The sequence below is a fragment of the Uloborus diversus genome, chromosome 2, assembly GCF_026930045.1.
Source record: "Uloborus diversus isolate 005 chromosome 2, Udiv.v.3.1, whole genome shotgun sequence".
Classification (NCBI taxonomy): Eukaryota; Metazoa; Arthropoda; class Arachnida; order Araneae; family Uloboridae; genus Uloborus; species Uloborus diversus.
This window is the reverse complement of record NC_072732.1, coordinates 44,921,942-44,942,729: the sequence shown is the minus strand read 5'-3', so window position 1 is coordinate 44,942,729 and position 20,788 is coordinate 44,921,942. Positions and strand designations below refer to the sequence as shown.

Below are 20,788 nucleotides of genomic sequence, written 5' to 3'. Positions count from 1 at the left end.
GTAGTTATTATTATTATTATTATTTTTTTTTTTGAAGGAAAAAAATGTAAGAATTACGAATAAAATATTATCTGCCGAGTTCTACTAGCCGAAGTAATAAAAATCGTTTATCAAGTTTAGAGCGTGCAATGCGCAGTAAGCAATTCCAGCTGATCACAAAACAACGGTGCTGTTAAAGCTTGTAGCGTGTGAATTGACATCTGTAACGGAATACTTCAGTGGTTAGTAGATATGATCGGCGATATTTTTTTTTTTTAGTGTTCAGATTAACAATACCCTACTAAATAATTGTCAGATATTTGACTACGATGACTGGAACATCAAGCCGTACCTTCTGTATAAAAATCTGAAATGCTCAAGTATTTCAATATGACGATTTTCTTTTCTTCTGTATTTTTAAAATGACGAGCTTGCGTCACTTCTGAAACGTTCTTTTGAATAGGACCATTTTTAGGGTTCGCTTAACAACCCCTCTGAATATCAGACGCACTCGCGAGAACTGTTTATTTTTTCATTTTTCACCCTTCCAGATGGCCACCACTTACCACGCGAGTCGGCAGATAAGCATTCCTTTAGTATCAACGACACATTGGAGCATCTAAACTATCAATATCTGACACGCTCTAGTAAATCCATGTAACTATTTTTTTTAAACATTTTTGAAAACCTGTAAATGCTTTCCCCATAATTCTGATAAGTTTGCTTTCCCTTGACTACAAAATCTAATCGGTCCCCACGACGCCCATTTCCCATCCATTTCGAGTAAATTCCCATTTAACATCATACTCTATTATTTTGCATTTTTACTTTCCAAGCAAAGACTCCACATTTTAAAATTCAAATTTTGGGATACTGCCGTGGACTCAGCTGCCATTTCTGTTTTGCTCACGCCTAATCGACTGAAGATGCCCCAGATTTCTTACTCGCGTAAATAATTTGCTCTACTATTACAATGCACTCGAATCAAAATAAGATACGTCTCACTAGGAATTGTACTGCTTATGCAATGTAAAGGTTTTTTTCTTCACTAAGTTCAAAGTAAGTAAGTAAGGAAGGAAGAAAATATTTGTAAAAAGAATCCTTTTTTTTAAAAAAATGGGGAAGAATAATAAAATAGAGATGAGATTAAATCAGAACACACGCAGGCACTACGCTTTTATACTTATCTCTTCCGTCACAAAGTTTCATACCCAGTATCCCTTAACCTAAGGGGGTAAAAAATAGCGAACAATTTACAAACTTATCATTAAATAAATATCGAGTTTAATGAGAGAAAAAAAAAACAGTTTTATATTTTTGTTATTTTAATTTTAGCTCTGAAATTTTACAGTGTTCTACATTGATAGTGACTGCACGGTCAGACGGCACAAATCAGAATGGAGATTAAAACAAAGACTGGGAAATAGCCCCCAGGGCACCGGTAAGAATCGAGCTCACGACCTTCTGCCCACGCCAAGAGTTTCTATCCCTCACTCCTCCCCTTCCCCTTCCATATTATAGCCACATATTTTATTTCATAACTCCTAAATTTCTCATTCATAAAAATATGAAATTTAACTCAATTTCTATTAACCCTAAATAGAGGACTATTCATTCATTGATTCTCAATGTTAATTTTTTTATTTATTGATAATTATTGAAGTGAAATGTTATCTTAATGTTTCTTCAAAACATTTTAAGGCTTAGATAAAAGTATGAACGCATCTTATTTTTTAAACTTTTAATTTTATTCTTTCAATGACGCATAGTTTATTATATCGATGCAAGACATATACTTTTAAGAAATAATAATGAAAATATTCATAAGAATCTTAATTGATGCAAATTATTACGGAATCGTTGAATATAATGCTGTGACGTCAATCCCTCTGGTACTAGAAGGTAAGTAAAAGAGATTTATTCTATAACGCAAGCCATAATAGACGTATGTTAAACGAAACAATAAAAATAACTTCCTTTCACTGATTAGCCAAGTTATGTCCCGTGATTTGTGTTGCTCAAAAATTTATCGCAATGCCCGAACTACAAGCGTACACTGTTGAAAAAATTCAGGAAACTTTTTTAGTAGATATTAATATAAAAAGGAATGATTACAGCAGAGAAAAAATGCACAGTAAATTGTACCGAAAAAAAAACAACGATTGCAACACCAATTGATACAACACGTGACATACAGTGCGAAGCAGATAACACCGCATTTCCCCGCACTCGATGTGATCCAACTGGCACTGTGGACAGCGAAACCGCCTGCAAATACGACGATAACGAGATCGAACCTGCTGTTTGCATTTTGCGTTTTTAAACTCTCGTTTTTTCTACCATAAAATTTTACGGTAAAATCACATGGATAACAGTAACTTTTACCGTAAAATTTCAGGATTTTTTTTAACAGTAAGAAAGTAAAAGCAAAAAAATTATACAGGAAAGATTGATATTGAGTAACGAAAAAATAGTGACTGCATGCGAATAGGAAAGGTGCTAAAAGTACTTACTTAGTTCTTTTTTGATATCCAACCAGTTAACAGAAGAAAATTCCACTTTTTTGCTTTCAAAATCATTGTCCACTTGAGGGCCTTCGTATTCCGATGAAGCTAGCAGTTCAACGATTTCAGCTTCTCTTAATCCGAAGTTCGTGCAAGTTAAATAAGTCGCAATTTTGGTAATAGTTTCGATTCCGTATTTATTCTCCAACGTCATTAGAAAAATATTCACTATTTCCTCAATTGTAGTTGGTATATCCTTTTCAGTAACAGTCGTATACGATGTCCAGCGCCTTGCTAAATGAGAAAGCAATTTAATGTACAAAGGACACACTGATTTGCCGCTAAGACGCTGTTTGACGTATTGCCATTGATCTGAAGTTAATACATATTTGTTATCTTTCAAATTTGATTGCATCATGCTAAGTGCGGCTTGATCGTTCAAATTCGAAATATACACAAAATTATCACTAGTTGAGATTCTTGTTTTTAGTAAACCTAATACTTTTTCTTCTTCTTCCGCAACAGAGCACACAATATGGACGTTTGGTGGTAAATTCCAAGGCAACCAACCAAGAATTGAAGCTTGATTGTTCGGCGCACACCTCAAGGAATGTAGATTATCAAGGACTATCACGAGGTCATTGTTCTTAGCTTCCACAAGTTTGATTAAGTCCTGGAACCAAATGCTGAGCTTCCCAAGCTCGAAACTGTAGTGACTCGGGCTTATTTCAAACCCAAATAGCAGGCTGATGTGCAAACACAAATTTCTAAGAAGTTCTGGTGTAAACGATGTGCATGGGCTTCTGCCTACATGACGGATTATCCGCACAACATCGTTGCCAAGCCACTTTGGACAATACATAAATACCTAAAAGAAAAACATGCAGTATAAGTGGAAAAAATTTCATCATTGAAGGAAAACGTAAGTGCAGGTTTACATTCTTAAGGTAGTCTTAAGGAATTTTGATGTCAAGTTGCGGTTGAATTGGTACTTTTGAAAGGATACTCTTTTTAATCAAATAATTAACACTTTTACTCGTAATATTCAAAGCAATATTTTTAACTTCATATTAAAAGTAACTTTCGCAAGAAAATATATATTTACAGGAGTGTGTTAGCACAATAAAGAAGCTTGTTTTCGTTTAACTTTTAAGCGACTTAAAGTGTTAATGGGATGGCCATTTGACGCACTTTACAGAATGAAGTATTAAGCGATGATTTAATTGGAGTCAAACTTTACCAGTTTTAATAAGTTGTTTCGCTTAATTATTTTCTGCATTTCGTTTAGCTAAGCGATTGCATTCTTGCTACTTCTGTGTTTCTTTATCGAACAAAAACTGGAACAAAACAGTGTTTTGAAAATTTAGATAGCATTTGATAAAGCATTTCAAGCCAAAAATTTAAAAATGAATATATTATTAACATAGAATGAAAAAAATCTGCTTATATTTTTTTCTAAATACTACTTCTAAATTGTTGAAAAAATATTATTTAAAAAATATGTTTAAAAATTGAAAATAAAATTTCAATTTGTCTGCAAACTCATGGAATTCGTTACGCAAACTTTCTGACCATGCGAAACGCATTGCCATAAAGGTTTTTATAACTTGTTGCGTATAACTACTGATGCTAAAGCAAATAAAATTCGTATACTAGTACTGATGTGCTGTGTAATAAACTTTAAAGTTATACATTGAAAAAAAAAGGTGGTATATTACACCATAAAGCGATGCCAACTTGCTAGTTAGAAAATGTAGTGTTTATTTTACTGTATTTTGGTGCTTCTTTGCAAACGTTGCATTTGTCGGTGATTCAGTAATTGAAAATTGTTTCCAATGTGTCAATTTACGTCTGTAAATACTTTACATAAAATCTCTCTTGAAATTCAACCAGTGATTACCTGTGAGAGCAGCGTAGATTTCCCGGAACCATCTTGTCCAACGACAATGACAGGGGAATGCCTCATGAAGGATTCATCTTGTCCCAGCATGAGATTCTGGATTTGAAGTATAGGTCCACAATCACTGTCCAAGGATTGCGAAACACCCAATGCTCTTAAGTGCTGTCTGCTGTTGCTGAGGTGACTCTGGGACTCTCGGACCACTTCCTGAAGACGAAGTAAGACAGTAATTAACTTGAAAATTAGAACGACACTTTTGTTTTCAACGTTCTTTTTTACTTTTCAGAAGACACAAGAAATTCTTGTCTTTTTTTTTAATACCTAAGAAGGTTCGAGTTTTATTTCTCTTTTTTAATTTCTTCTTTTTTCCTTTTGTTTTTAGGAAAAAACCTCATAAACAATTTTTTTACGTCAGGTATTTTTAAAAAAATATTTCGGTAAGTACTTGTTTACTTCATTTTATTCATAACTACTCATAATTTCTATTCTTATTTTTTGTTACACATTAATGTGCATTAACTATGCGTATCTCAGGTCTTAAAAGATTGAAACCAACGCTTGGTTCCAATGCGAGTAAAAAAAGAAACTATTTAAAAGATAAAAGGTAATAACACATTTTTGAATTGCACAAATGTGCAGGGAATTGCAGACGAGTGTTTTGAGTTTTTATTGCAAAAGAAACGAGGTAATGGGTGCAAAGACGTTCAGAAATGTGTTCATTAAAAAAATCATTTCTCTTCAATTTTTATGATAAAAAAAAAAATCTGCCGAGTAGAGGCTTATTGCGAGCCCGTCGCAATACATTTTTGAGGGCCCCTTTGTCTATTACATAATTATGAAAAATATTTTTATGTGCTGTTTTTTACCCCTTTTGGGGCCCTTCTGGTCATGAGAGAACCTTTTGCTATTGCGACATTCGCGACACAGTAAATCCAACACAGCTGCTGATTACCTCAGTTTTAACTATTTTAAAAAAAATTAACGTTTTCACTAATGGTACAATTTGATATTTTGATTTGCTGTTAATTTTTTTCATAACATGTTTCAGCTTGTTCGAAAATATTAGACGAATCAAAACTTTTTTTCTTCTAGTAAAAACAAACTCAACCTGAATAGGTTTCCTGATGCGTGGAGGAAGATTCTGCCAATCTGGTGTGTTAGCAGCGACGTCTTCTTCTACCAGAGTTTTGATGTTTGTGAAAATGGAATTTCCAAATTTTTCTAAATAAAACCTATGCTCTGTATGTTTAGAATCCAAACCTCCTTCTTTCCATGAAACACTATATAAAGAAAAACAAATGCAGTTGTTAAGTTATTTAGGACAGTATTTTCTCCGCACATCATTAAAATGTTTTTAACACTGAAAAAAGAGAAGCAAAGGAGGGGAAAAAAACATTTTAGTTAGCCAAACAACAGGGTTAGCTAAAATAGGATAAAGCGTATTAGCATGGGATAGTTACGAATGATAGAATCACTTTTAAAAGTAAAAGATTAAGATTCAATAATGTCCACAAAGTTAATAGCGGGTTTACGGATAAGTTTAAAATTGTAATTACAAGTTAACAAAAAGTGTATCCTAAACCATCAAATTGTATGACGCTGGTTGAACGCCACCTCAATTAAATGCAAAAAAAGGCGACTTTTTGAAGGTTGAACTGTGTTGAACTTTTGCAGAGGCCTCAAACTTTTGAACGATACAAAAGTATATTTTTTCAAAATCTGCTAGAACTGATTAGCCATCTTTTCAAAAAAAAAAAAAAAAAAAAAAAAATGAATAAATAAATAAAATAAATAAATAAATAAATAAAAAAAAAAGAAAACTTAATAGTTATGAAGTAGATCAATATAACAATTAACTCAGATTTCAAATCTCGAGTGAAAATCGTTACTTTAACATTGATACGCAAGTATATGTATAAGTTGGTCAGTAATACCTTACTTTTTTGTCCTACATGTTAGATAATCATTAATTATTACAATTTTCTACTTAAATTGCGTTTTCTTACTTAAAATAATGAATATTTTTTCGATTTACTGAAAATATCACATCATCGATGAGCTCTTGAAGACTAGATACGGATTCTTCGTCAAGTGCACAAGTTTCTTGAGATGATATATCTGCATACTGGGATATCGTGGGGTCGTTGTTGACAAGGCCTGAAGAAAGAGAAATCAAAATAACATTAATGCTTTAAGACAGAATTTATTTGATTAAGAATTTGATGTCAAAGGATTTGATTACAAAAACGTAAAGCAAATTACAAAAACAAAAACGCTCTTACAAAAACGTAAGTAAAATGATTTTAGAAGATGTGGTTTTTAGGCTCATAACACTTTAACACCATTGACGAATCATATCGTGGACGGGCAAAGGGTAGTAACTGCCAATTTCTCATTGTTCTTTTTTTTTTTTTTTTGCATTTTTGTCATTTATTGTACGTTAGCTCTATTATACAGGCTTGCGTATTTGGTTTCAGCAGAAAAAAAAGTGCAAGAAAAAAAAAAGTCCAATTCTAATTTCCCTATTATTGTTATCGAATTCAAAACGCTTTTCGTCAAATATTTTGTAAATTCATATTTGCAGATACTACCGTTTACTTGATTTAAACATCTATTTCGAAAGATTCTTTAAAAAACAATCATTAAAATTTTAATGCTCCTTAAGCAGGGTAAATTTCACAATCAATATTGAATCAACAATGTTATATTAAATAACTAATTTATTAAAGCATTGAAGGGTGTAATATATTTTTTTGTTCGGAATTTATTATCCATAACATACTTATTCTTATAAAAGTTTTAATTAAAAGCTAAACTTACAGACCTTCTATTTGTCGAATGACACACACGATCCTTTGCTGAGCCGCAGATGAAAGTCTGAGGGCAAAATCTAATTGGTTATAAACTCCTGGAAAAAAGAAATTAAACAGGTTAAAACAGGGTTTGACAGCAAATTTTCCAAAAAATCAAGAAGCGAGCTAAAACAGCTGGAAGGTTGCCAACATTTAATAATCCAGATAAAAATTTCAGCATTCTGTTACATATGATGCTAAGAATCACAAACCTGCAAAAAATACTTCACATTTTTAGCTAAGTACTGGCATTAAGTAAAAGCTGGAATAGCAAAATGTAATCTCAAAATGTTTAAGCGCAATGACATCCCGGCGACCGATACTAATAAATATCTAAATTAAAAAATGGTTGTCACTGTTGATGGTTATCCAACAACTTGATGAATCTTCATTTCTTCGAAAACAATATAAATGTTCCTTTAAACAAAGCACGGATTAGAAGTTTTGACAGAATGAACTGTTTCGATTACTAAAATTTCAATTAACTAGCAACCCTATTTCCTGAAATTTTAAATGTTGTACTTGGGGGTAAATTAACCTAATGATTATGAAAATAAGGGAAAGAAAACTATATTTTATCATACATTTAAAAGTATCTTCCAGCTGTTTTCAAATTCATTTTGAAAAAAAAAAATAAATAGACAGAAAAAAAAAACAGAATAAATCTTAACTTTTCTATTATTTGCTATCCACCCGCAATTAAATTTACTATTTAATAATAATAATAAAAGAAAATCGTTACAATTTTCTTCATAACAGTTTTTTTCGCTCACTAAAATATATTCTTCATTATTTCTGTCACTGTCTCAACTATTTTTATTGAGAGAGTGTAAAGTAAATTAACATACTTTATTACATTATAAAATTTTGAATTATATAAATGTAATATAAAGGTATGTTTAATATCAGTTCCACAAAATTTTCTATGATGTACTTCAAGAATTTTCACGGGTTTAAAAACATTTACGGGTATGGTAATTACTTATATTCAATAATAAACTAAGAGATATGTTTTCTTCATTGTGTAACGTAAATTTTGTCAAAACAAAAACAAACTATACGAGTATAATTTTGCTGTGTCATAATAAAATGAATACAAATAATTAAATAGCTTAGCGTAAGAACACGTCACGTGAAAAAGACATGGGTCTGAAAAAACTTCTGTATATTTTTCGGCGAACTGTTTTTTTCATCTCGAAATCTAAGTTTTTTTTGGTACAATATCAATAATGTAATAAGAAAGTTATCAAAAATTTTGAATTTTTGATCTGCTATTTAAGTATCTGTAGTTTTGTTAAACTCAACTTTTTCAATTTCGAAGGATCTTGCATCATTAAAGAAGGTTTCTACATTTGAAAGAGGAGAAAAAAGCATTACTCGCTTTAAAAAGATAACAGCATGTTCTCAATAAGCTAAAAATTTTAATTTCTTCAAAGGTCTCATTTAACATGTTCATCTGCTAAGCTTTTTAACTTTTTTCTTGTAAACAATAATGATCTACCTGACATAAAAAATCGTTTTTGACGTGTTTCTTTGTTTTGGTTTATCAACCCCTCTTCGTAAGCCACTCTAGCACCGTACTGGATGATTTTCAGCACCTGTTCTTCCTCATCAATCCATTCTTGAGCTCTGGATTCGAATTCAGTTTTCTTAACATCGGAAGAACGTCTACAAACAAAAAAAAATCCTTAATATGAAAAACATTGTGTAATTTAAATATGCTTTAGTAATCAGATTTTTTGAAAGTTATTGTATCCTGTACTTACTATCTAATTTGAATTATCTACAATTTAAACTCTATATAGGAGAGACTGATCACTAAATAAACACTTAAGCAAAAGTTTATTTTCAAAAAATCACATTATTAATATTAAAATACGTAGCATTTGGCACAGTTTGTGTAAAAACATTCTAATTTATACATGCAATTATTCTTTAAAAACTGAAAGAACCTTTGCGGTTTTGCTCCAGCTTTTTTGCGGGGGGGGGGGGGGTTAGAGGGAAGTAAAAAATAGGAGAAAAGAGCCAGCTAATATAAACATGCGTTACCAGTAGACAAGCACCGATTTTTCTAATTGAATCTTTTTTCAGAATTGTACAGGTAGAACGAAATTACTGCTGGTAAATCATTTGAGAGATTGGGAACACAGAGCTTTAAACGTGTTATAAAATTTTCGGCTATGGGCCGCAACTCATTTACCAATATTTTATCCCATTCCATGCATAAGGATTTCTTTAGTGGTTCCCAAGTTGTATGAGGTTTAGTACACACCCTTGTCTCTAAAATGGATACAACAGAATAATCCGTTGGGTACAAACATGGGGAATACGGTGGCCATTCTTGAGCGCATATGAAGTCCGGAAGATGTGTCTTGCACTAATCTTGAGTGACTTAAGCTCTGTGTGCAGATGAGGAATCATGTTGGAAAGTCCATCTTTTGTTTCCAAATAGCTTTTGCGACTAAGGTAAGACAGCATCTTCCAAAATGAGTTTGAGATATGTTACCAAACCCAACAGAATACTCCGTTGGGTTCAAACATGGGGAATACGGTGGCCATTCTTGAGCGCGAATGAAATCCGGAAGATGTGTCTTGCACTAATCTTGAGTGAATTAAGATCTGTGTGCAGGTGAGGAATCATGTCGGAAAGTCCATCTTTTGTTTCCAAATAGCTTTCGCGACCAAGGTAAGACAGCATCTTCCAAAATGAGTTTGACATATGTTCCTTGATTAATCTCTATCCACTGATGAACAAAAACCAGTGTTGTTTTCCCATTATCACATACCCCACTCCAAACCATTACAGGTGGGAGTCGTTGACACCGTTCAACATAGCAAGAAGGTCTTGGAGACATGGGTATGTGCTAAACCTCATAAAACTTTGGCATCCTTAAAGAAATCCTTATGCAAGAAATGGGATAAAACACCAGTAAGTGAGTTGCTGCTCATAGCCGAAAATTTTGTGACACGTTTAAAGCTCTGTATCAAGGTAAAAGGTAGCCACTTTGAAAATTTGTAAATATATTAGACGAAATAACATATACATATTTATTTTGAAGTTAGGTTGTAATATTTTTATTAGCATTAAAATTAAAATGTATCATGTGTGTTCAAGTTATTTTTTGTCACCCTGTATTATAACAGGTCAGTTTCGCAATGAATGGAGCTTAGAGTTAGACCTCCGAAACCTTGGTTTAAAGCTATATTTTAAATCGAAGTACAGTAATATAAAGTTCTTCGAAAGCAAAAGCAACACATGCATTCTACATAGCAGCGAAAAGCTATACAAAAATTTGTTTAAGCTATGACGTTAGGTTGAAAAGACGTTCAAACGAGTTTTAATGAACTTAAAATGTTATACTGACAGTAATACATGTTTGATAATTACCGTTCTTTCGTCGAAACAATAAATAAAGAAATAGATATGTAATTTAAAAAATATATAAATAAAAAGTTTCATTATAAAATATTGCTACTGTTTCTTGTATTTAAATAAAACAGCTTTTTTTTCCCCTAAGTATTGAACACTTCCCGCTTTGCTTTGAAACGTCATTAAATATGTATTATTTCTTCTAAAATATGAAGAAACTTTAAGATAGGTTTGACGAAACCTAAAACGCATCCTACGTAGATATTGTGCAAATATTTCCTTGTCTCTACAAGTACCTCTCTAAACAGCCTTGGGTAGTTGCAAAGCATCGCCGAACATTAGTTTTTTTGCCAACCATTTAGAAGACACCTCATATGGCCACTCCAACTTTATTCGTTTTCTTAAAGGTGACGTTGAATGAACGGAGATTGTCACACACAAGATAGGATATATAAGTTTAAAAATGCTCATCCTCACAAAAAAAAGTTAAAAAGTAAAGCATTTATCTGCCACTTCGTATTCATCGAAGTTAGACTCACGTCCACCTTGCACAGTTGCGGGTATTTAATTATAACATGTCGCTACTGGATATTCAATGAAAATTTTTACCTGAGGGTGATTCTGCTTTTAGAATCCAGTGATCGAACTATATAGGTAGGTGGTACAACATTGGAGTTCCTTGTATACCATTGCGAAAGAAGATTTACATTAAGACCAGCTTCCTGAGCTTTCTCGTAGATAGGGTCGTAATCCGTTTCCTCTATGCACCAAGGAAGGGAACAAGGCTTGTATTTGTTACCGATCATGCACTAAAAGGAAAGAAAGAAAATCTCGTAAAATACAGCACGTGATATAAGATTTTATACAAGATTGAAGGGTATTGACATGTTAATATTGACAGATTGAAATTATTATGATTTACAAATTAATAAGATCAAATAGGGTTTTCCCTTGCCTATGGGAAACTAGGGAAACTTGACCCAAGTTTTGGGTTTTCAGTTCCCAATTTTTTTTTTGTAGAATAGGTAAGACGAAATACAAAATATACATAAATACTTTGCCCTTCTGCACTTTATTATGGCAAAAAATATAGCAAAATTTCAAGTAGAAAAGGTACAAAAAGAAATATATTCATCAAGTCTGCAAATGGGTCAAGTGTACCTAGAGCTAGAGAGATTTGACCCAACACTTAGGGAGAATGAACCCCCTCATGAATATCAGAAGAATCATAGATATTGAAATCAAAAACGCAGGTTTGATGGTGTTTTTTTAAATAAGCGATACTTGAAGCGAATATACAGAATGTTCATCTTTAAGTGAAGTGTAACATATTTTTTTTATTATTATTAATCTCTTTCCATATCAACAGGAGAGCAGAAGTCAAATTCAAAACATTTTAGATCAAACTTAAGCAATATTTAAGTTATTTTACTAAGTAAAACTCATTGGGCTCAAAGATTATTAGTATTTTAGTTATTTGTCAAAAAAAAAAAACAATTTTTTAAAACAAAATACTATATATAATAGTTATTCATTTTAAAAAATCAGGCCTTCATATTCACAATATTAGAGTCATTGCATGAATGAAATCAAATTATTTATCCTAAATGACAATATTTTATCGATTCAAAAATAAAAGTTCAATGAAAAAACATCGAACCAAACAAAAATATGAAATTGCTCTTTAGGTCAAGTCTCTTCACTTGGCTGAAATCAAAGCTCCCTAGCTAGCTTTCCTTTGTTTGCCTTAAATTTTTAGCAACATAGATTAAAGTTACATAAAACTACTGTATATCAATGGATAACTAGAAAAGTATGACTAGGCGTACATGCCTAATCATACATGCCTAGTCATACATGTCATAGTCATACTAGTCAGCATGCATACTTTTAAAAGTAATTTCCCTCAAAATTGGAGGTTAAAATCTAAAGAATTGCGAAATCTTCAAACTTTATACTTTAAGGTGCAGTATCCTTTAACATTGAATTTCTTGAAAACCACTGACAGTTCTTACATGAATTGTCCCTGCAAAATTCTGTTGTGTAACCGGTCAACAAATAACATACTAACTAAAATGTCCCCTAAATATCCTTTTCATTGAAAAAATCATCACTGGTCAAGTCTCTCTATGGGTCGAACGTCCCTAGTTTCCCCTAATCATGACTTGCACTTCCAGACGGACAAGACAAACATTTTCACATTGGATATTTTCAGGATAACAATTTGACGGAGATTATTTCATTACTGTATTAAAAAACGTACAATCATTCAAGGTAACTTTGACCCAATTATCCCTTCTAACGGCCACACTCAGATCTAAATCAATTGGGTGTTTATAGTCTTGCACTAATAAAGAAAATCATAGTATACCTTAGATTTAATTAGTAGTATTATTTTAACAACTTCAAATCAATATGAAAAAGCAGCTTCCAAACGGTGACTTTAAAATTATTGGATGATACAATTCGCTGTTTGCCGACTTAATGTGTGAAATATAAATAAAAAAACTGATATCACAACTCTTCTAGCAAACTGCAGCATTAGGTGCTTTACAATTTTTTAAAAAAAATCCAAATGCAGTTAAGTGTTGCGCGGTTTTAGTTCCGTGGCGAAAAGTTACCGTAAAAATCTGTAGTTTTTATAAATTATGCCACTTTTCAAATCAGGCGTTTTTTTAATTAATAAACCTAACAAAATGGCGTAAACAGCTTTGTACTGCTTTCATGTACTGTAGATAACCTGTTGATGAACAGAAAGACCTTACCAGCATGAAGCAGCCTAAAGATTCTTGATGGCAATTTTCAATTTCTTTGAGTTGTTGAGCAAATGCATGAGGATCATAAGTAGAATCCAGGTCAATTCCCTGCTGCACGTCTAAGATCTCTAGGTCCACACCCGACGAGGCACAGTGACGCTGAAGCTCAGGCCAAACGTTCTCATGCAAATAGCGCCTCTCCATTTCGAAATCTAAATGAATGAATGTGTATGAGGTGTGAAACGAGCATAACACATTAAGAAAAATAGTCACAGGGTAAATTCTATAGAGTGCCACACCAGAGATAGATGCCGCACTTCTTGTAATTTTTGATAGAAAGCATCAGAAGTGCAGAAGAAAATTTCTTCAACCATTGTATAACATGAATTCCAGTTTGATCATTACTTTTAGCAACACAATCGTTATTTTCTATCATAATTTTCCTATCGAACGTTTTAAAACCATTTATGCTGAATGTTTTTTACTCTATATATCGTAACCTTGCATGACTTTGAAGTCACAACTACGTTGTGGGTGTATATAAAGTACAGTGTGTTTGTTACGAGGGTATGCAACTCTGGTGTGCGTCTTCTAAACCAAACAAAAGGGCTGCACAGCGTTCCAGTATACATGCTGCAGTTCATTTTTACGGAATACTGCTATTACTATATAAACGTGGACTTTATCTAACAATGTCTCGTTTTACTTTCTTCTTGAGCTTTATATTACTGGAGTACAATTACTAAGTTTGGTTATAATTAGTTTTTTTTTTTTTTTTTTTTTTTTGATCTTAACCACAACGATATTCCAGATTATTCGCTTTAGGCATTGTCGGATAGTGAAGTTCTTGTATCAAAGACAGTCCAAGATGAGGCAGCTACATCAAGTAATCTTTATCTGCACACCTCAAATTAAATCAATACAATCTTTAGCGCATGAAATTAAAAGTGTAAAACCATCATCATTTACTAAGCAAATCACGAAACTAAGAAAACATCAGTAATCGTAGCCGCTATAAAAGTTAGGAAAATGTATAGTAAAAGATGATGAAAATGCTTAGAGAAAAATTTAACTGTCAATCAGGCAATGATCCTACGATGGATCATCAGACATTAATGAATGCTTAAAACGGAAAAAAGCTCACTACCCTGAAAGTTATTTAGTTTCTTTTTGTATTTAACGACGTAAATAATACTTCAGGCATAAATGTTTGTAATTATTGTTTCATTCGGGTCTTATAACAGATACGGCATAACTCCAACACAATTGCGGCATCTTAGCCTGAACATACGGGTGACGCGCTTCAATGTCATGTTTTAAAAAATAATTGTTAATTTTTTTTAATAATTTTTCTGTCGCAATACACGTTATTAATTTATCATTAAAATACACAGAGTAATTTATTTTATTTTACGTGCATTATGGATTTTTTTACAAAGCTGCAAAAAACAAAACAAAACAAAAAAGAGCATAGGTCCCAGGTTTACTTTAACGTACTTTTGGATTCATAGACATTTTTCACGAACAGATATTATTAGAAATAGCAGCTCATTGATACGGTTTTTCTGGTAAATATTTGTTGGTAATTTAATTGATTTTTAAAACTTTTTAGTGCTTTTCTGGTGCAGAAATTTAGCTCATATTAATCATATGTACTTCACAACAGTACAAGAAATGAAAGATTTTCACAACTCACAACACTAATGAATCGATTTGAATCAAGTTTTCGTTTTTAGAAACACATTAAATGCACATATCTTTGAGATAAAAATTTAAATGTAAAACAAGTGTATAATTTTAGGCGTGGTTTATCATATTCTTACAGAAATAACTTTAAACCATCAATTAGGTTATCAGTAGCACATATCTTAATTTATCTGCATTTGGTTCACAAAGTTTCACTGTGCACTAATTACACGGACTTAAAAAGAAGATATTTAAGTGATCAGTACATACTTACACCGTTGGTTATTACATTTTAAAAGTTGAAGCTTTTTCTAATTTTTTATTTATTAAATTAATTTTATTTATCATGTTCTGAAACAAAATGATTTATGCGACAGTTGGTTTATTTTTGGACTTTTTTTAACTTCAAATTTTCAATAAATTTTTTAAAAAAATGTTTGATGAGGTTTTACGGAATAATTAAATTTGAACTTTTTGCAGAACTAATTCATTTTAAATCATAAAAAAGATTGGAAGAAAAAAAAAAGACGAAAAGTGAAAGTTTAAGTTCAAAACACTTTAAAAAATACGTTTATTTGTTAGATTGCACTTATTTTCAAAAATGCTAAAGCGCAGGCTATTTGCTTTCTCAAAAATACACTTTATTGCTCTTCTATTGTTCGTATGTAACTTCGACGAAAGCTTCATTTTGGTTAAAATTGCCTGCCTACGAAACAGAAAGATTACTGTAACTTCCAACAACATTAATTTTATTTTTCATCAACATTGCTGTTGTTTTCGTTCCTGTTAATGCGTACGTCCACCATATCTATGCCAGTGAAGGCAGCGGAACACTGAATGTGCCGTAATCTCCAACTCTTCCAAGCGATTTTTGTGTTCAAATCAATTAAAGTAAATAAATATGTCTTACCTGATTTAGAGGACACGACCATGATTTTGACAGCTCTTGATGGTGGTTCAGGAACGCTCGTCAAATTGCCATGTAGGACTGAGTCCAAAATGCTGTCCTGAGAATCGGCCATTATTACTACCGAATTCCGTCCAGTCCTGGCAAATCCTTCCTATACTCCGTCTCGTTCCTTTAGCATGATCATTTCTGAAAATAAATAATAATTAGTATCCTCATGAGAGATTAAGGGTCCGTTCACAAGTGATATCACGCTTTGAGGAAGGAGGGTGTTCATAAAATTGTTACTGTTTGAACAAAGAGGAGGAATGAGGAAGCAACAAGTGTGACATCAGGAATTTTTTTACAACACTATTCTTATGAAAAAAACATATGTAACAAAGGTAAAAGAGGGTAAGGGGTGCCAGTGTAACGCTTTGTGACACAAGAGAAAGGGGGGTCAAATTTTTTTCAAAAAAGTGTGACACCATTTTTATGTATATACGAACAGCCCCTAATACCATTTAACTAAATTTATTCAATCAACAATAGGTCCAATTACATCTGAAAAGAGAAATAATGTTTCATTATAAAAAATAGAAATCAACTCAACTAACCTTTGTGGAAATATATATTTTCGTTTTGCTGTATTCTGCTAGTTATATTGAGTATCTAAAATTTCGTCTGTTTTTGTTAAGCTATTACATGTGAAACTCGAGTAAAAAAAACTGTACATTTATACAACTTGTTATTGACCCCTTCTTCTCGTTAAAGTTGCCACTTTGCTGAAATCATTCATTCGCGATCCAAGAAAAATACTTTTGTCTCTGTCATTTAAATATTAGATTAAAAGCCTTAGTTTTATCTGCTTTTAGTTTGAATAGTTTTTAGTATTTCTTATACAAAAGTATTTTTTCGATAAAAACTTTCTTTCAATAGTTTGGATTTGTCGAAAAGCCATTTTTGTAAATAGGAAGGTTGTCAGAATTCAGACGATAGTATTCATGAAATAAATGAGGTTTGCAAAGCAATGAGAAAAAAAGGTTTTTGATGTGTATTGTCGTGGAAGTTTTTTTTTTTTTTTGACAACTCCTTTACAGTCACATATAGTTTTTCACCTTTGTCAAAACTTGATTCAACTTTCTAATAGAGTAATGTGGCGTATATGCAGACATATGTGCCTCATAAGGATGAGAATTTTTGTAGCGTCATTGAGACTTTATGTAGCGTCATTTGAAAATAATGTCGTTTCTTTAGAAGAAAGTAAGCATTTTGAGCATTAAACAACTACTAGCAGTACCCGCACAGCGGTGCCCGTGCTAAAAAATTAATGGAAGTCCGTTGAATAAAAAAAAATTTGACGCCCCCTCCACCTCTGGTGTAAAATGATCATTTTTCTTTGTATAAAATGCGTACACACCTTTTCAAAAAAAAAAAAAAAACTATTAAAGTTTCGTTGGAACTTAAAACTTTTCGTCAAATCATTAAATTAGATTTACAGTTGCTTTAAAACTCTATTTAGCGAGTGAAGCGGTTTTTACTGCAATTTAAAATATTTTGCCAAACAAACAAACAAACAAAAAAGACATCAAATAATATCTTTCAAATGTAAAAATAGTTCCGCAACTCTATTGTTTATCGCCAAACTCGTCCAGCAACCACGCTCTCATAATCCATCCGTCTAACGAAAAAAAAAATCATCCAGTGGAACATTTAAAAATCCATTACTCGCACATTACCTGCATTATTGGATATCATTAAGTTTTGAAAGCTAAATCATAGTAATGTTCTTCTTTAGAATTGAATGTAAAAGCGCGTACAAATACAACTTCCACCCCCCCCCTGCTTTTACGAAGCACTGGTTTCTTTTCATTAGTAATTTCGAAGATATTTCGATAACTGGGGGGGGGAGGGGTTGGCGCTATCGTCATGGGCTATAATTGTTTGCTTCTGTCACTATCAGCAAGGCCATGGCCGAAATACAGTAGCCCTTGGTCTTTGGCTTCCACAAATTTGGCAACAATTGGGAAAATTGCCAAGATTCCTAGTTTTCAAACTCTTCCCGCAATTTCTACATTGTCTGGGGGAATTATCATAACGTAGATCGTAAAATATGCAGAATGGGGGAAAACATTTCCCCATTGCTTATAATTCCGTGGCGCCAAGTTTGTGGGCCTTAAAGAAATTAAAATGAGGCGAAGCTAAAAGACGTAACCATGGCAATGCGAAACAAAACATCAGTAATTTTAATGGAGATTAGATTTATTCAAACTTTATTTTTAACTGCTAGTAACTTTTTTTCCTTTGGAGATAGAAGGTTATTTTTTCGACCATAGGTCGAAAGAGATCTGGAGTAAAAAATGTCGCTTTTTCCTATGGTGTCAAAAAGAAAACTGTGGGACAATTCCTTCACTTTTTATTGATAGATTTAATGAAGAAAGTATTGCCAAAATTTCAACTAAGCCTAAAAAAATTCGAGATAAAAACGCAAATTGCTCTCGTCGTAATGAAGTTAGAGCGTTTAGACAAATTGCTTAGAACGCGGAAAATTCTACCCTTTTTAATGATATGAAATATTAATATGTGCAAGCAATTTTTCACCCCTTTAATAGCCAATAATAGGCAATTTACGTGAAATTTGGGCCTAAATTGGAATAAAAAAAGAACTATTTATCGGATTTTTTTTCGAATTATAGCCTATGTTACTCAGTAAGAAGGCACCTTTCATATAGTGAAGGAATTTTTCAAATAGGTGCAGTGGTTCCGGAGATTACCTCGAACATATAAACACACAAAAATCCGCCCTCTCTCTTTATAATATTAGTAAAGATGTTCATTGAACAGGAAAATATGTATGTAATTCATTCCGTATTGTTAATTCAACAGTTTGTATTTCTTTTCAACCGCTACACTAAAAGTAGCTATTTACCGTGTTCTTCGTCTCAGATACTTAGGCTTTTGAGTTTTTCAGTAATTAAAAGTATGGTGCGATTTTCCTTGTAAATTTATCAGTAATCTTATTTTGAAAATTCTGTATGTTCTGTAAACGCTTTAAAATTAGTAACTGATAAAAAAATACAATGTAGTTTTGCTTTCATCAAAATTAAAACCATTATTTTATCAAAAATATATACTATCACTAGCAAGCATGTAAAGTATGTTTATTTAATGTATATATGACAAATTTTTAAAATTTGTAGCTTAAACACATAAAACTAACACATTCCCATTAAAATTGTGACATTAAGAACATATTTATGAAACTCCTTGCATTAAATGAAGGGATAATATATATTTACGTCAAACAAATGTTTAAACAGATTCATGATTAAAAGACATCATTTCGTCCTTTGAAAATATATCATCCATTGCCTTTGTCCTTCCAACGTGGAGCGAGCTCTAATAAATGATGCATTACCCATATTTCCTGGGGAATTCATTGTCTCTGTGAAGCAGTGCATTATATGTTGCTCCTTCGAATGGAGAATATCATAGGGTTGTATAGGAGCATTAAAGTAAATGGTAAAAATATATTCAGTACAGTACAATATGTTTAATGCAAGCTTGGAAAATTGTATTGTTGTTGATATGTTTAGAAGGAATGTTTAAGAATGTAACACGTTTCGGTTAATTACAGAATATTTATGAAGTATGTACAGCTTAAGAAAAATTGATTTAAAAATGCTCTGGTGCAGGTATATTTTGCATTTACAGTAGACAAACTTTGTCGTATAATTATGTTCGTGTATGAGGCGACACGAATGAAAGCACAAAAAAAAAAAGCAATAAAATGAGAGTTCAAACCACAGCTAGCAGCTGTTTCGAGGCTAGTAGAACAAGTTCAGTGGTTATAAAACGCAAGCCTCTTCAGCATTTCTTAAAATCCTTATATATATATATATATATATATATATATATATATATATATATATATATATATATATATATATATATATATATACCAGCAAATGATTGAGTAACGCTCCAGACGTCATCAACAATGAAACGCGCGCCACGGCATGATAATTTGATAATATGTTTTGGTACTGTTTTACATGCAGAGAAAGGCCTTATTGTGACAAAGCTGAACCGGATACGGTAACTTAACTGTTTTACTGGTAAGACTGTGTCATTTCAGGGGAATGAAGAGACGAAAAGATGGTCAACAATGAATGTTGTCTACTGGAGTTTAGGGTTAATCCACTGTAGTTAAGGTTAAAATGTCAACTATCAAAATATCACCAAACAGGCAATTTCTTCGTTCTAATGTAGAAAATTTCCACCCGTCATATTTTGACGGGCGATTTTCAAGTAATAATAAATTGACAATAACCGAAGCATGGTTAAGGAAAATAATAAAACATGAAAAAAATATATAATATACATAAGGCGTTTAGTACCAAAACCAGCTCTAACTTTAAAAAAGTTTTTGAAGCTATGCTTCTTATGAATGTAGGCGGTCCGAGTAAACTGGAAAACCGAGTAAACTGAACATTAAAAAAAAAAATTGAATTTTGACATCTTGAATTCAAATTATGTTTTTCGCAATCACGAGTGTGTGCATGTAGGCATGTGTGTTTGTGTGTGGGGGGTATGTGTGTTTGTGTGCAGGGTGTATGTGTATGTGTGTGTAGGCATGTGTGTTTGTGTCTGTGTGCTGGCATAAGTGTGTGGGTAGTTGTGTGTAGGTGTTTCTCTGGGGGGGGGGCGGTATATGTATGTGTGTGTAGGCATATGTGTTTGTGTCTTTGTGCTGGCATGAATGTGTGGGTAGTTGTGTGTATATGTGTGTACGTTTTTTTGTGTGTGTATGTATAGATGTCTGTATGTATGCGTGTGTGTATGTGTAAGTGTA

General features: G+C 32.4%; 1 protein-coding gene across 1 annotated transcript in view; it reads right to left on the bottom strand.

The window, feature by feature from the left end:
• Positions 1–16,069, bottom strand: part of LOC129216286 (protein qui-1-like) — a 53,842-nt gene extending 37,773 nt beyond the window's left edge. The window contains exons 1-9 of the mRNA XM_054850496.1: positions 15,958–16,069; positions 13,371–13,573; positions 11,231–11,414; positions 8,737–8,922; positions 7,208–7,291; positions 6,390–6,540; positions 5,492–5,663; positions 4,384–4,590; positions 2,493–3,351 (exon numbers count right to left, since the gene is read on the bottom strand). Coding sequence (XP_054706471.1) covers positions 2,493–3,351; positions 4,384–4,590; positions 5,492–5,663; positions 6,390–6,540; positions 7,208–7,291; positions 8,737–8,922; positions 11,231–11,414; positions 13,371–13,573; positions 15,958–16,069 — 2,158 coding nt within the window. The remainder of the gene's footprint in view (positions 1–2,492; positions 3,352–4,383; positions 4,591–5,491; positions 5,664–6,389; positions 6,541–7,207; positions 7,292–8,736; positions 8,923–11,230; positions 11,415–13,370; positions 13,574–15,957) is intronic.
• Positions 16,070–20,788: the final 4,719 nt, after the last annotated feature.